This window comes from Biomphalaria glabrata, chromosome 9 (assembly GCF_947242115.1).
Source record: "Biomphalaria glabrata chromosome 9, xgBioGlab47.1, whole genome shotgun sequence".
NCBI classification, from domain to species: Eukaryota; Metazoa; Mollusca; class Gastropoda; family Planorbidae; genus Biomphalaria; species Biomphalaria glabrata.
The window spans coordinates 30,480,433-30,495,643 of NC_074719.1; the positions used below are offsets into that span (position 1 = coordinate 30,480,433).

Genomic DNA, 15,211 nt, shown 5'->3' on the forward strand with positions numbered 1-15,211 from the left:
GCATACAGTGAGATCAATGCACGTGAGAGATCGAGTTCCTGGGTGCAAGTAGGTCAGTGATGCATCATTAAGTATGCATAAATCGTAGGTCTTTGACAAGCCGAATTGACCCTTGGGTAGGGCCAATACAGTCGATTTCGCCTGGCTGAAGGTACATCCATTTCTTGCCTTGTACTCCTGCACGGCAACCTCCTGTATCCACACAGGGCAGTCCTTGGAGTAGGCTGAGTGGCCAGTGTGACAGTTTGGGCATTTCAACTGGGCTGTGCAGCCCTTGTCCTCATGACCCTCTCCAGCACATCTGGCACACACAGTGTTCCTCTTGCAGACTGCTGCGCCGTGTCCATAACCCTGGCACTTGAAGCACCTCATGGGGTTAGGTATGTAGGGCCTCAGTGGAACTCGTAGGTATCCTGCCTTCACATACTCTGGCGGTGTCCTAGTTCCAAATGTGAGGATAATAGTGTCGGTTTTGACCTCCTCACCATCCCTGCGCCTGGTAATGCATTGACTCCTTTAATGCCCTCCACTATTTCCTTCTCGAAACATTCCAGCAGGTCTCTAGAGCTGATAACACCTCTGCTGGTGTTCAAACTCTTGTGTGGCATGACTTTCACTTGGAGATCACAGATTCTTCTACAAGAAGTTCTGATGACTTATGCAGCTTTGATACACTCTTGGGTTCTCCCACTACTGACTTAAGTCCCTTGCAGATGAGAAAAGGGCTCATCTTTGTCAGGCTTTTCCCCTCCTCTGTGCACTTGACCACCAGAAATGATGGCCAGGTAGCACAGCTTTTTGTGGCCTCCTCCTTTTTTGACTCTGTTCTTCACCTCTTGCCCAGACACAAATCTGGGGCAAGTAGTTCTATAATTCTTTTAAACAAGATTACAGTTCCAGTAACTCTAGCAGTCAAATATGTCTGACCATTTGGTTTTCCTTGGAGTAACTTGAGGCCAATAGGTTCTTAAATGTTAAAATTATCATCAAATCATCTAATAATAAAAAGCTTAAATATGTAACATCAAAAAATGTCCACGTCTAACAAAAGAAAGAGCTCACGTATGCATGATAACATGCATAATAGCATAAAACCAACGTTTTCTGTTTTTTTTTTTATGATTAGTTGATTTAGGCATCCTAAGTAGCTAGTCAATTTTATACCTATTGAATATTTTTCTGGAAATCAGTGCTTATAATTTTTTTTTCTCTGGGTGAAATGTGCCAAGTGTAATTGTGCAATGCGTTACTTTTGGCACATGCGCCATAGGTTGACTACCCGTGTCTTAGGTGCTTACTAAGAAAAGGTTTTGATATATTTGCAGCCTGAATGCCACAATTTACAAAAAATTGCAAGCTTTCTGTTAAACCTTTGTATTTTATTTATTTCACTGAATGGCCCTATATATATATAAAGTATAAATATAAAGGTTTCATAACACTAAATACACTTCCATATTTGTGTTCTTTCTTTTTCACTAAATTAAAAATAGCTGTGTGAATGCCTGCTAACATAGTTTATAAAACAAAAATGAAATCAATAATTCTTTGGTGTGTAACTTGCCATTGTGGACACTTTAAAAACTTAACCAATAAAAGCAAATTAATATTTTTCTTTTGAGGGCCTATTAATAGTGTGTGTATGTGTGGACACTTTAAAAACGTAACCAATAAAAGCAAATTAATATTTTTCTTTTGAGGGCCTATTAATAGTGTGTATGTGTTTATAGTAGAATTTTTTTCTTTATTATGGTTTGTGGGGGTGCAGACAAAAAGTAAAATAAAAACTTAAAATTTTTTTTTTATATTGAATTGAAACATTTAAAAAAAATGTACTTAAAGCAAATATTTTTCATGGGATGGGAAAGAAAAATTATACTAGAATTTAATTGCCAAAATTATGTGTACGTTACGTGGTGTTAGGGTAGGGGCTTTATAAAGCAGGCTGTGTTCCAATTTAAGTCAAATATCTGTGTAAGAGACCATTATGATACATAGGGTGCAAAAAAAAAAAAAGGGGGGGGGGGGATTAGGGCCATACACAGAGAGAAGGAGAGAGAGAGAGGGGGGGAGAGAGAGAGAGGGAGAGGAAAAGAGAGAGAGGGAGAGTTGATCTTATGGTTGCATTATTGTCATGAAGTATTACAATTTTTATTATTATTTATTTCTATCACTATTATTAAAATGATTACTATTATAGTTATTATAGAAAAGTAGGGCTGATTGATGTAAGAGAGTAAGATTGGGTATGAAAAAAAAGAGTCTGTGCAAATTGCTGTGATTGTATATCTAATAATAATAAGATTTATTTTTAAGTTGTTACTAGTATTACCCACCAGCTATGCCTGTTGATCAGCTAAATATTGTTTATTTTGCCATGGACCCCTCCTCCCCTTTTGTTTCTTACTTATAACTTGGACTGGCCTGTAAATTCGAGTATCCTTTTCTCCCATCCCCAACTCTCCGCCTTAACAATAAGTCCTATTTACAATATCTAACAAATAGTCCTATTTACACTATCTGACCATTCTTCTGCTTTACAGTTCTTATTTTGAAATATTTGATAAGCTCTATGATATTTTTTTGGCCTTGGCCCTTTTTACATCCTGCTAATCATAAACAGTTTGGCAATACTACCCCTCCCCCACCCCATTAAATTTTTATTTTTTTTACACATTTGATAAAACTGCCCTGATTTCAAAAATCTTTTTTTGAAGACAACTACAACAAAGTCAAAGAAGTACTTCTGAGACAGTACGAATACAAAAAAAGACATTCTACAAAGAAAGCCCTCGACAAGAAGATGATCCACAGATATTCATCTTAAACAGGACCATATTGTTTAACAGATGGATCTCCTGGTTAAAAATAGATAAAGTCATATGAAAGTTTGTGACATGTTATTATTGATGCAGCACTCAGAAGATATTCAATCATTCATAATTGAAAGAAATCCAAAAGACAATCAAACTGTAATTCAAATAATCAGACAATACAGAGTGGTATATCCTAACAAACAGATTAAGTAGTCTACAGAAGAAAATTTCATGTTAAACAAAAGAAACCAGAACACAATGATTATCAAGAACTGAAACAACACCAACATGTACACACCGCAATTTCAAAGGACATTATGTATCAAAATGTAAGGCCAGAGAAGTAGAATGTAGTTACTGTCATCTACTGAATCACAACACAATAGAATGTTGAAAGAAACAAAACATCTCAAGTGACAGGTCAAAAGAAAAACAAGCATAAACTATGGTAACCTAAACAAATTCTAAAACAGAAAACCAAAAGCTGACCACACAACAATTACTATAGTAACAAAGTCCAAAGTCTAGAATATTACCCAGATTTAGTTGGCAATCAGAAAATAAAAGTGATTAGAGAGACAGGGTCATCGTTCATTCAACATTTTTTAAGCATAACCAATATACAGGCAAATATTTTGAGGCTACAGCTTTCAATGGTACAGCGAGCAATCTATCAGTAGCACTGATTAACATAACAACACCTTTCTTCAGTGGTGACAACGAAGCATTAGTATCAGATAGTTTACCAGTAAATTTGTTGATTGGTAACATAAGAATGTATAGAAAGACAATTATTGAATCATGATACAGCAAACCTTTTTCTGGACATGGCAGTTTCCAGAACAAACAAAAAAAAATAAATCATTTCTATTGGCCAAGCATAACTAAAGATGTGAAGAAGTAAGTAAGTATATGTCATATTTGTCAAATGAAAGGACTTAAAAGCAGACACATTTAAGCACCACTTCAAACTGTATAACTCACAAACAAATCATTCCAGAAAGTCGCTTTGACATTATTGGACCCATAAATCATAAATACATACTTTAGTAAGTGAGTAAAAACAAATAATTGAACATACAAATTAGTCCTATGCAGCATGATCATACTCAGTAAAAGGCGCAATTCTGCAACACCTACAATGTGTGTGGACTTAAAACAAATCAATAAGATAACTCATCTAGATTATTATCCTATGCCAAATCCAGAAGATCTTATGACACAATTTGGAGAAACAAAAGAATTTACAAAATTAGATCTTTTAAGAGGATAATACCAAATTCTTATGAAAAAACAATATAAAGAAAGAAAGAGCGGGCCATTCAGTTCAACATATCAGGTACTAGAATTAACTAGCTTAAAAGTATGTTAAGGGGATTGACAGAATGTGAGCTGTTTTATTAGAATTTAAAAATAAAGGTGGGGGAAATTCCAACCAAAATAATCAATATATATACTGGGAACAAATAAATGGGCTTAGCCGTTGTGTAATGCTAGTATTAATATACTGTTGTTGCAGCTTCGTGACATTTAGACCTACTAATTTACACAAATCTCTGAAATGTGACCTACACATTTAAAAAACTAAAAACTTTATCTCTCTTACTTCTCTCTCAATTTTAACAATTTTTAAACAATTTTAACAAGTAAGAAGAATTAGTCAAATATTTTACAGCTTACTTGTTCAAATACTGCGACGCTAGTGCTGTAGCATTCTCCAGGGACAACACCAGCACCTCCTACAAGACCTGCAGCAAGATTATCAACAATATCCCCATACAGATTAGGCATTACCATAACATCAAACTGGTATGGATTTGAAACCATCTGAAATTTTAAACAAAAATGTAATACCTTAAAAACAAACTCCTTCAAAATGTTCAACTTCCTAATATAATAAAAAGTTTCACAAGTTTAAAAAGCTACTGTTCTAAACTTTAAGCTGTAATAATCAAAGTGATTTTAAGTGATTTTTTTTCCTTAGCACAGTCTGCAAAAGAGCTCACTGCTCAGCAGCAATAAAGCTGGCTAGAAGAAGAAGAAGAAGAAGTGATTTTAAGGCTGTCCTTTTTTAATCAGTATTATTTACAAAGATTGTTGTCATAACTATGGCTGTTTCATACTTGTGTGTTATAATGTGATGATAATGTGAAAGTGATGTGTCACAAACAAAAACTGACTTAATTGCTTGACCTGATCTGATTAAATAAATAAAAATAAAGATAAAAGCCTGCAAGTTCTCACAGAAAGTAACATAAGCCTAAGACATTGACCTTGACGACTATGGGAGACATATTTTGATGGAGCAAGGTTGGATTTTGACTCTGTTTGCATGGAATAAATTTTGAAATTTACCCCCCTTTCTTGTGTAAATTATAACTGATACAGTATTGGTATAACAAAATCCTCAGGGTCCATGCCCTCTTTACTTGAATGCACATCAGATAAAATATTAAAATATACTTTGTTAATCAAAAGTATTAATATGCAATAAATAAATAAGTCAGAAGAGAGCAGTATTTCAAATCATTGCACACAAAATGTTCACCAACAATTTATCACCCAGCAAATCGTTCACCAACAACTGATTGACATTTGATTCATAACAAATGGTTCACATAGGGTTTTGAATTTTTGGTTTAACTCTAGGGGAAGTGATTTTATGTTGTCCCCTGCTCACATAAGATATTTTGTTTCACAGGCACACTGGGAGCTAATAATAAGAACAAACCAACAAGTTATTCAATATATGATAAATTTAATAAAAAAACAACATAGATTGGCTAGTGGCTTAAAAAAGGAATACGTAAACGTTAAATGTGACATTTTAATGAAGTACTATCATCATCAATTGCTTAATGATAAGTGTTTCTTTTTTTGCCATTCATTGCTCTTATTGCTTCTGGTTAGTTGGTAGCTTCACCCAACTAGTTGTAGGTGCAGGATGGTCTCTCAGCTGGTTGTTTCACGCTAGTAAAGGGATGAGACTGGCTCATACAAGGTTACTGTTTGAAGCAAAGGTTGGGAAGATATGTTCTAAGCACTCTGCATTGGCACTAAATACTGTGAAGTGGGAAGCTGGGGCCACATACTGGCCAGTTGGTACTAGGCAGTAGGCCCTGAACACTGGGCAATAGTCTCTGGGCACTAAACAGTAGGCAATAGGTAGTGGGCTCTAGGGACAAAGTCATTTGTAATGGGCACTTTAAGGTACCTTATTGCTGACAGATGGGGGTTCTTCTGGTGGGTGCTATGTTGCAACTGCACACAGAAGGTTGGGGTTCTGGCATTGTCTAACGATCACGATGTGGGATATTGGTAATCCTGATGGTCATTCAACTTTGGCTCAGGTTATAGTGATGCTGAGGATCTAGTACTAATCCATGCTGGAGATATAGCAGAGGTAGATGGTGCAAATCCAGTGAGGGTAGGTAGTGTTATACTACCAAAATAACTACCAGGCTGCAAAAGACATAAAGAACCTTCCTCATGGCAGTAGGTTGGAATGCTCATATATCATGCAATTGTGCATGTGAGGCATAGAGCTCATTCCATTTAACTAACACATTTAATCAAATATGAAAAAAAGGAGAAATAATGTTATGTAATACATAGTTTGGCTGATGCTAGTCAAAGATATGCTATAATCACAAGATCAAGTAAACTAGAGGTTTAAACTTGGGTATTAACTTTGGAATATAATATTGTATAGTATAACATAATAGAGAAAGATCAAAATACAACAAAAAAGTTGAATGTGTAGATGGGGGGGGGGGGGGGGGGGGTGATGAAGTGATTGTCAACAAAACTCCTAACAAAAATTGTAGATAATAACTGTAAATGCCACAGACTGGTGCAGTGTATCACATGCAATCGCTAAAATGAATTGGTATGTATTTACAGTAAATATATGCATATATCTATTATATGCATAAATCTATTAAAGAAACAAACAATTTAGAATCTTTTTGTAACCAATCCAATCGTATTAATAAATCTACGTTTAAACCATCTCAATACTTGGTTGAGGAAAATAATTAAACCATTAATGTTAATTTAATATGATAAAGATAAAATAAAATGTTGCATATTTACATAATATTAATGAATGCCCAAAATAACACAAATATAAACAATTTATAGAAACAAGTGCAACCTACCACAATTGTCTAAAAGTTACAGGTGGCTTGTAAAAGTAGAAGATAGCTCTTAGTTTTGCCATGTCAATAAAGAAATCTGTCAGGCAGGTCTCAGCTTATTTAGATTGAGCAAAACTCAGATTTGGATAATTTTAAATCTTAATTTAAATGGGTTTAAAGATTCCTTATTTCTAATTTACCCAGTAGATTAGAATAAAAGATTTTTTATTTATTCAATGGAAATCTAAAGAGGCCTCCATTTTAAACTTGTAACAGGGAAAGGAGTTAAACAAGCTGGTAGTGCAGAAAGTTTGTTTTCATCTTCATTTAGATACTTAAGAAGAGACTTATGATAAGTGTTGGTTTTCATACTGTCCCCTCCCCCCATTGTTCCGGAGAACTCCTCTTCGTACAAAGAATGTATTCCACATGGAAAAGGGGGCGGGGTTTAAGTAATTATTCTTCTGTTGTGATCGCAACATGCAGGATACTGGCTAAACAAGGTAGATAAGTTCATTGAACTTTTGTAAACCAGGTTGAAGTAAATAATTAATGAGGAAAAAATCTAACAGAAACACGTTCTCTCAAACTTTTTTAAGCGCAAATATAGCTTTTTTATGCAAGCTTTTTTGTATCGCCAAAAGGACGGTCCCCTGCATGTATTATTAATGTACACAAATTAAACACGAAATGAGAATATTGACAACAAACTACTATTCAGTGAATGATTTGTCTGTGAACCAGTTGATATGTCGGATGATCGAGTGAATGAATCATTGGGTGAACAAATTGTCATAAGGATAAGGTATTTGAAGGAAAAGACAAATAGTTAACCGATAATTGTTTTAGACTACTTAACAGTTACCACTTCACTACACAATACTTAACTTTTTGTTTTAAAAATAGAAATCATTGGCATTCATAATTTTAAAAGCAATATTTAATCCTAACCAATAGTGGTTCTTTTTAAAAAAAGCTTTAGTTTTTGAGATTTAGTAACAAATGGTCAAAAAGCACATAAAAATAGCTGCTTTCCTGTTCAAGGAAATTTCAAAACACAAAATGAGGTTACCTGCATGCAACAATTGTCAATTATCATTGTTTCAAATTTTATTTTCGGATACATTTTAGCCACTTCTTCACAACATTGTATAAACAAGCCATCACCAAGTTTCCTAAAAATATATTAACATAAGAAGTGAGAGATCAATAAAACATTTAAAAACAAGACATATTCAATAATATTTTTTAATTTTCCTAGATGAGCAAAATTTCCACAAAGGTTGACACTTAAAACCTTATTTCTAATAGGAGTATGTATATATGTATATTGAAACAGGATGGCGCAGCCGTTTTGGCGCGAAATGTTTTGATCACATTGTTTATATTCATTGTATGATTTCTTTACAGAAGAATGATACATATCTATGTTTTATACGTGTGTTCATTTCATGTATAGAATAAGGGATTTTTTTAAATTCATTATTTAGGTCTTTAATTTTGTTTTGTAATTATTGGTAAATCACTTTCCTAGCAATATCAAGTAGCTTTCTAGCAAAAATATCAGCTGGACTCTTTTTATTACATATATTTTCTGTGATATCCTCAAAGCATCTTTTTTTGGAAGTGTTCTCAATCAGCTTTATTCAGCTTACACAGCTGAGGTCGTCCAAATGAGGGGAGTTGTTAGCAATGATGATTGCTTACTGACCATTTAAAGTCGTCCAGAAGTCCAGGGTCGCATATGGTGAGGTTAATGCAAGTGAGATGTTCCTAGATGCAAGTAGGTCAGTGATGCATCATTAAGTATGCATAAATCATGTTGGAGGTTGATATCCTCCAGCATACGACCTCTTGTGTCAGTATTGATGGATCCCCACATAGTGTTTTGGACATTGAAGTCTCCAAGGATTATATAGAGCTGAGGGAGCTGTTCTATTAGGTTCTCAATTTCTGTTGGATTCAATGGAGCACCTGGAAGTAGATATAAGCTGCAGCAAGTGACAGCCTTGAGTAGAGTTATCCTAACTGCTACGGCCTATAGTGTGGTTTGGAGTTCTACCCTCTCATGGGTGAAGCTGTCCTTCACAAGAATACAGACTCCACCTGATGATCTCTCCACATCTTCAACAGTCCTGCTGTATGTGCTGTAACTGTGGAAACTAATACTATCTGAGTTTTTCAGAAATGTTTCCTGTAGGCAGACAGCTTCTTCTTCTTCTAGCCAGCTTTATTGCTGCTGAGCTGTGAGCTCTTTTGCAGACTGTGTTGTTCAGCACTGCCTCAAAACCAGTTTAGCTTCGTGTTGATAACGCAACCCATCTAGGAGAAGGAAAACTCTGACTCCAAACCTCCATTTTGTGGCGATACTCCTCTGTGTGGGTATCGGAGCTTGGAAATGACCAAGAGTAATAAATAACCCCACTGCCTTTCCACTTGCATTTCACCAAGTGAATAATAGTGGACCTTCCCCCCCTCTAGGTGCTTTTTGATGATGGTCTGGATTGCACTACTCCAGACGGAGGTCTATGTCTCACTACTCTCTTCTACTGGATATAAACCCATCATGAAGTTTTTCTCTGGATCTGGTGAATGTGATATCGTGAAGGGGCCTGGATTCAGGATGTGACGATTCCACAGGGCATACCCAGGGTACAGTCCACCTTAAGCTGTCTACTGCAGAATAGTTTCATTTGGAGAGCTCTGTGGATTGCGGAAAATGGACCATTGGCCAACCCCACCTTGTCCAATGGATATTCCGGTTACAGTCTTTAGACCCAGATGTTCCTTTTATGTCAGTATTGGAGAATATCGACAAGACCGAAAACTTCCTTAAAATGCGGGGATTATATATTTTAAAAAAAAAAGCCTGAGGAAACACCCAGCCCACACTAAATGGCAAGGAATTTTAGGCAGACAGCTACAGGAGATACATGTAACTGCATTTCCTCATAATTTGCCCTGAGGCCTCTACAATTCCACTGCAAAATACTGGAATCCATTGCTTATTATAAATGACCTACTTGGAGCTATTAGGCCTTCAAAGGCCCCCAGAGGGGTTTCATTTTACTCCAGTGACCTTTGTGTTTTTAGAATTAGGTTTGGATGGAGAGGAGGACAACCCCTTTTGGGGGAATTCTTTTTCTCTGGAGTGTTGTCTGCAGATTCTCCCGGAGTGATAATCTTCTCAAGCTGCTACAGTCTCCATGCCCTCAACAGCGCGCACAGAGAATATTTTCTTTAACATGACTTTCACAAGAGCGCTTTCATTCTGCTTTGGAGGTGTACTTTGTGGTGGTGTTATCTTCTGAGTTGCAAAAGGAGGGGGTGGTAGGGTCGATGTGCCCGACTGTGTTGCTATGGACTTTCCAATCTTAACCACAGACTGGGAGTAGGACTTTGTCAAGCTGTATATACCCTTGGGTAGGGCCAATACAGCCGACTTTGCCATTTCTTGTCTTGTACTCCTGCACGGCAACCTCCTTTTTCCATACATGGCAGTCCTTGGAGTAGGCTGAGTGGCCAGCGTGACAGTTTGGGCATTGAACTGGGCTTTGCGGCTCTTGTCATCATGACCCTCCCCAGCACATCTGGCACACACAGTGTTCTTCTTGCAGACTGCTGCGCCGTGTCCATAACCCAGGCACTTAAAGCACCTCATGGGGTTAGGTATGTAATGCCTCACTGGAACTCGTACCTATCCTGCCTTAACAGACTCTGGCGGTGTCCTAGTTTCGAATGTGAGGATAATAGTGGCGTTTTTGATTTCCTCACTGTCCCTACGCCTGTTAACGCACTGGGCATGGGTGACTCCTTCAATTCCTCCACTTTTTCTTCTTGGAACATTCCATTAGGTCTCTAGAGCTGATTACACCTCTGCTGGTGTTCAGACTCTTGTGTGGCATGACTTCCACATGGAGATCACAGAGTACATCATAAAAGCCCATCAACTTCTATGAGAAGTTCAGATGTTTTTGTGCAGCTTAGATAAGCTTTTGGGCTTAAGTCCCTTGTAGATGAGAAAAGGGCTCATCTTTGTGTAACTTTTCCCCTCCTCTATGCACTGCACCAGAAATGATAACCAGGTAGCACAACTTCTTATGGCCTCCTCTTTTTTCTTCTAGTCTCTGCTTCTTGACCAGACATAAATCTGGGGCAAGTAGTTCTGTGGTTGTCTTTTTACTATCCACAGACAATTATTGTTGTTTGACACCTGTGCTCCCACCTGTCACAGAGTCAAACAAGGAGAGAAACCACTCAGATGTATAGAATGGGCTCACCAGGGCTACACAGGTACTATACCCAGTCTGCTGCTGCATCAGGCATGTGTCCAATACAGCAGCTCCCTAATTGATCCTCTAGCTGGTAGCTCAGCGTGAACAACCAGTTGACAAAGAGCTGGCCATTTGGGCCTCAGGTCTAGAGGAACTTAGAGCCAAAGAACTATGTTTGTAGTAACTTATCTTCGGATAGGCACCTGCTCAAATACTTACCAATTTCCAAATTATCACCATAAGGAAAGTATTTTAGAATAACTTACATGATATTTGCTTTATGGACTGCAGTAACTTTATTACGTCCATGTCTCATGGCATAATCAAAAGCAAATTTGGCAATACGCATGGAGTTTTTTCTTGTCACTATTTTTAAACTTTCAATGACACCTTTCACTGACTGAAAATATAAAGCAAAAAGTAATTTAGTTTGATTGATATTTTGTTTTTTTTTGGTCACATAGGCACAATTTAGGCCATGTCATGCCCATAATCTCTCAAAGATTACTTTCCCTATCTAGATCAAGATGGCTGCCTGGTTGTGTGGTTTGCGCACTGGACTGTCATTTAGCTTTATCGATGGTGAGTGTCGCATAGTTATCCTAACTCTGTTTTTTATTTCCTCTACTCGTAGTACTTGTACAGGGCGAGAGTGCCTTGTATTTGTGTTTTGAATTGTTTTGCTACGTCACTAAGTACAATGACATCTATTGGTCACTCTTTGTCATGAGGCAGTTCACCCTCAGAGTTTGGTTGAAACGGACGGTGTGTTGGTCCATAAAAGGTTATTATATCTATAGTCTGTACTAGTTTTCTTGGACTTATTATTCAGTAGGATTTTTGGACCCCTGTTTAGGGTGAGTTATTCATTTGTGATATCTCTTATTGTGTGTTGTATGAGGTTGTCACTATTTCTAGTTTTAGAGTAGAAGTTAAGTTTTGTGTTTATTTCGTTTATAGGGTGCCAGTGTTGGAGTTGTATATACTGGCTCGAGTCTATGCTAGTGTGGGCGTCACTTGCCGTCTCAGAAATATATATTACAGTTTTCAGTGTCATTGTCAAATTGGCGATCATCTGAGGTCTAACTTTACTATTACCGAGGTTGGCAGTTTGGTGACACCAGTCAGTCAGAGTCTGGTGGACTATGAAACCAGGGTGACAAGTTGATAGCAGTAGCAAAGGTGCTTAAATTAAAATATTGAAAAATATCTTTATATATATATATTATATCTATATCTAATATATATATTTTCTATTTATCATTCTCATTGTACATACACATATATCAGTTTCATACAATTAAATTCATTTTTTTTTTGTTATTTAAACATAGTTGGTTACTCTATGTACGACTGTGTGTGAGTGATGTTCTTGTCAAGGTGAACCACAGGACCTTAATTGCGTACAGCTAGTTAACAACACAAATAATTCCTAAACCAGACAGTGAGTTTTAAGTTTATGGCACATCGGCACAATTTAGGCCATATAGTGCCCGTAATCCTTTAAGGATCACTCTCCCTTTATATAACAAGGGCTAAATTCTATACAGTTAAATCACTAAAAACAAGGTCTGTTCAGTTAAAATAGTAAAGGTAGTAAAAATTTAATAATTTGGTAAAAATCTTATGTAAATATTATATGTTCACAATTCATAAATCAGATCTTGTTAGACAACACCACCTCCCAGACAAAGCCCAGTACCTTCCCAGGGTCAACATTATCAAATAGTGTTTTTAAGTTGTGTGCTCTAAACAATTTCTCCCTAACATCCTGGTATCTGGGGCAATCAATGAGGATATGTTCCATGGTGAGGCAAGAATCACAGTACTCACAAAGTGGGGGCTCCTCTCTCTTCAGCACAAAAGAGTGCGTGATGTAGGTGTGGCCAATCCTAAGTCTGGACATGGTCGTGCTACCACGCCTTGTCAGACACTTGGATGTTGGCCGCCACCTGACATCCGACACAATCTGCCTGAGTTTATTGTGAGTCTCATCCTCCCATCGGTCCTGCCACTATCGATAGGTGGCAGAGGCAATACTTTGTCTCAGGTCCGAGCAGGGAATTTGAGTTCCTGACACTGCTTGATTTAGGGCTCTCTTTGCTTCTCTGTCTGCGGCTTCGTTTCCCTCAATGCCCACATGGGAGGGGACCCAAATGAAGGTGACATCCCTATGGTCGGCTGTTATTTGGTCCAACAGCTTCAGGCTCTTATGTACCAATGGAATGTCAGTCTTCATCCACCCCAAAGCTTGCAATGAAGATTTGGAGTCGGAGCAGATTATAAATTTCCTCCTTTCTGATGCTTTGACGGCCATAAGTGCAAGCGATATTGCATGTAATTCAGCCGTAAAGATGGAGCAGCCATCAGGGAGTCTACAGGAGATTGTTTTGTTCCAAAGGAGCAGGCACACGCGACATTTCCCTCCATTTTGGATCCGTCAGTGTAGATGGTGCCACAATCTCCATAGCACTCCTGCAGTTCCCTAAAGTGGACTTGTAGTATGCTTGGGTCTGTATTTTCTTTTTTGAAATTAAGGAGGGATAAATTTAATTTGGGTTTATTCATTAGCCAAGGAGGATTCTGTGGGGTTTCTATTTTAGAGATTTGGTCAATGGGTGGAGTTAAATTTTGAATGGATTCTCTCATTCAGAGGCCCAATGGCTGTATGACGTTAGGCCTTCGATTGTATAGTTCTACTTCTGTAAGGTTAATTATAGAGTTGGATGCAGGGTTAGTGCCGAGACAGAGACGCAGGGCAGCTTTTTGTATTGGTTCCAGTATTTTTAGATAAGACTTCCTTGCTGCTCCATATATTATGCATCCGTAGTCCAATTTTGATCGGATTAGACTCTGATATAGCAGCAGCAAGGTATCTCTGTCAGCCCCACAGTCCGTATGACTGAGTACTCTAAGTATGTTTAATGACCTTTGGCATTTTTTTCCTAAGTTCCTTAATGCGGGGGAGAACATGAAATTTGGAATCTAGGGTAAGGCCTAAAAATTTTGTAGTTTTCATGACAGGGATCTTCTTTTTGTGTATAAATAGTTCAGGGTCTGGGTGGATTCCTCTTAAATTACAAAAATGCATGCTGTTTTGGAGTCTGAAAATTTAAAACCATTATTGTTTGCCTAATTTTGAATTTTATTTAAACTTAGTTGTAATTTTCTTTCTAAAGTGTTCATGTTTTTGCCATATGTAAGAATGACAAAGTCATCAACATACAGAGAGCACTCTATGCCAGGGGACAGAGCATTTATAATGCTGTTTATTTTTATGTTAAATAGGGTCACTGAGAGAATGCTGCCCTGGGGTACACCCATTTCCTGGTCATAAGTGTCAGAAGAGGAGTTGCCACTCGAACCTGAAATTTCCGGTCTTTGAGGAATTCCCTCACAAAGCAGGGAAGGTGTCCCTTAAGCCCCATAAGCTCCAGGTCACGTAGAATGCCATGTTTCCATGTTGTATCATAGGCCTTTTCTATGTCGAAAAATACAACTACTAGATGTTCTCGTCTTAGCAGTGCATTTCTGATGAAAGCTTCCAGTCTTACCAAGTGGTCAGTTGTTGTCCGCCCCTGCCGGAATCCGCACTGATAGTTGGAGATTACTTTATTTCTCTGAAGGTACCTGAGATGAACTCCTATTGAAAAATCAGAGCAGGAAGGACTAGTCCTCCCGTAGTGCTCTGGCAAGAAACTTAGCCGTCTGGCGTAGTGCCTCATAGCTACCATACAAGTCGAGTGACTGCACAGGCAAGTCCCCCCCTTAGCTCGCGGAGCTAGGGACACTCGTACAAGACATGCGACACTGTTTCGACGCTCTATCCACAGTGACGGCATCGGGAGTCAAAGTTAGTGCGGAACCGGGCAAAGTATGCCCCAATAGGACAGTGTTCCCTCCTGCACTGCGCAACTATTGACTGCTCTGACCTCCTCAGTCGCCACCATGGATCGTCGCGATCTGGGTGACGCATGCGCTG

At 37.9% G+C, this 15,211-nt stretch overlaps 1 protein-coding gene across 6 annotated transcripts in view; it reads right to left on the minus strand.

Annotated features, from left to right (window-relative positions):
* The window catches only part of LOC106059610 (isocitrate dehydrogenase [NAD] subunit beta, mitochondrial-like), a 53,496-nt gene that overhangs the window by 6,043 nt on the left and 32,242 nt on the right, over positions 1 to 15,211 (minus strand). For all 6 annotated transcript variants that reach the window (XM_056041034.1, XM_056041032.1, XM_056041031.1 and 3 more), the window contains 3 exons: positions 11,496 to 11,629; positions 8,028 to 8,130; positions 4,497 to 4,643 (listed from right to left, as the gene is read on the minus strand). In XM_056041034.1, the coding sequence (XP_055897009.1) occupies positions 4,497 to 4,643; positions 8,028 to 8,130; positions 11,496 to 11,629 (384 nt within the window). The remainder of the gene's footprint in view (positions 1 to 4,496; positions 4,644 to 8,027; positions 8,131 to 11,495; positions 11,630 to 15,211) is intronic.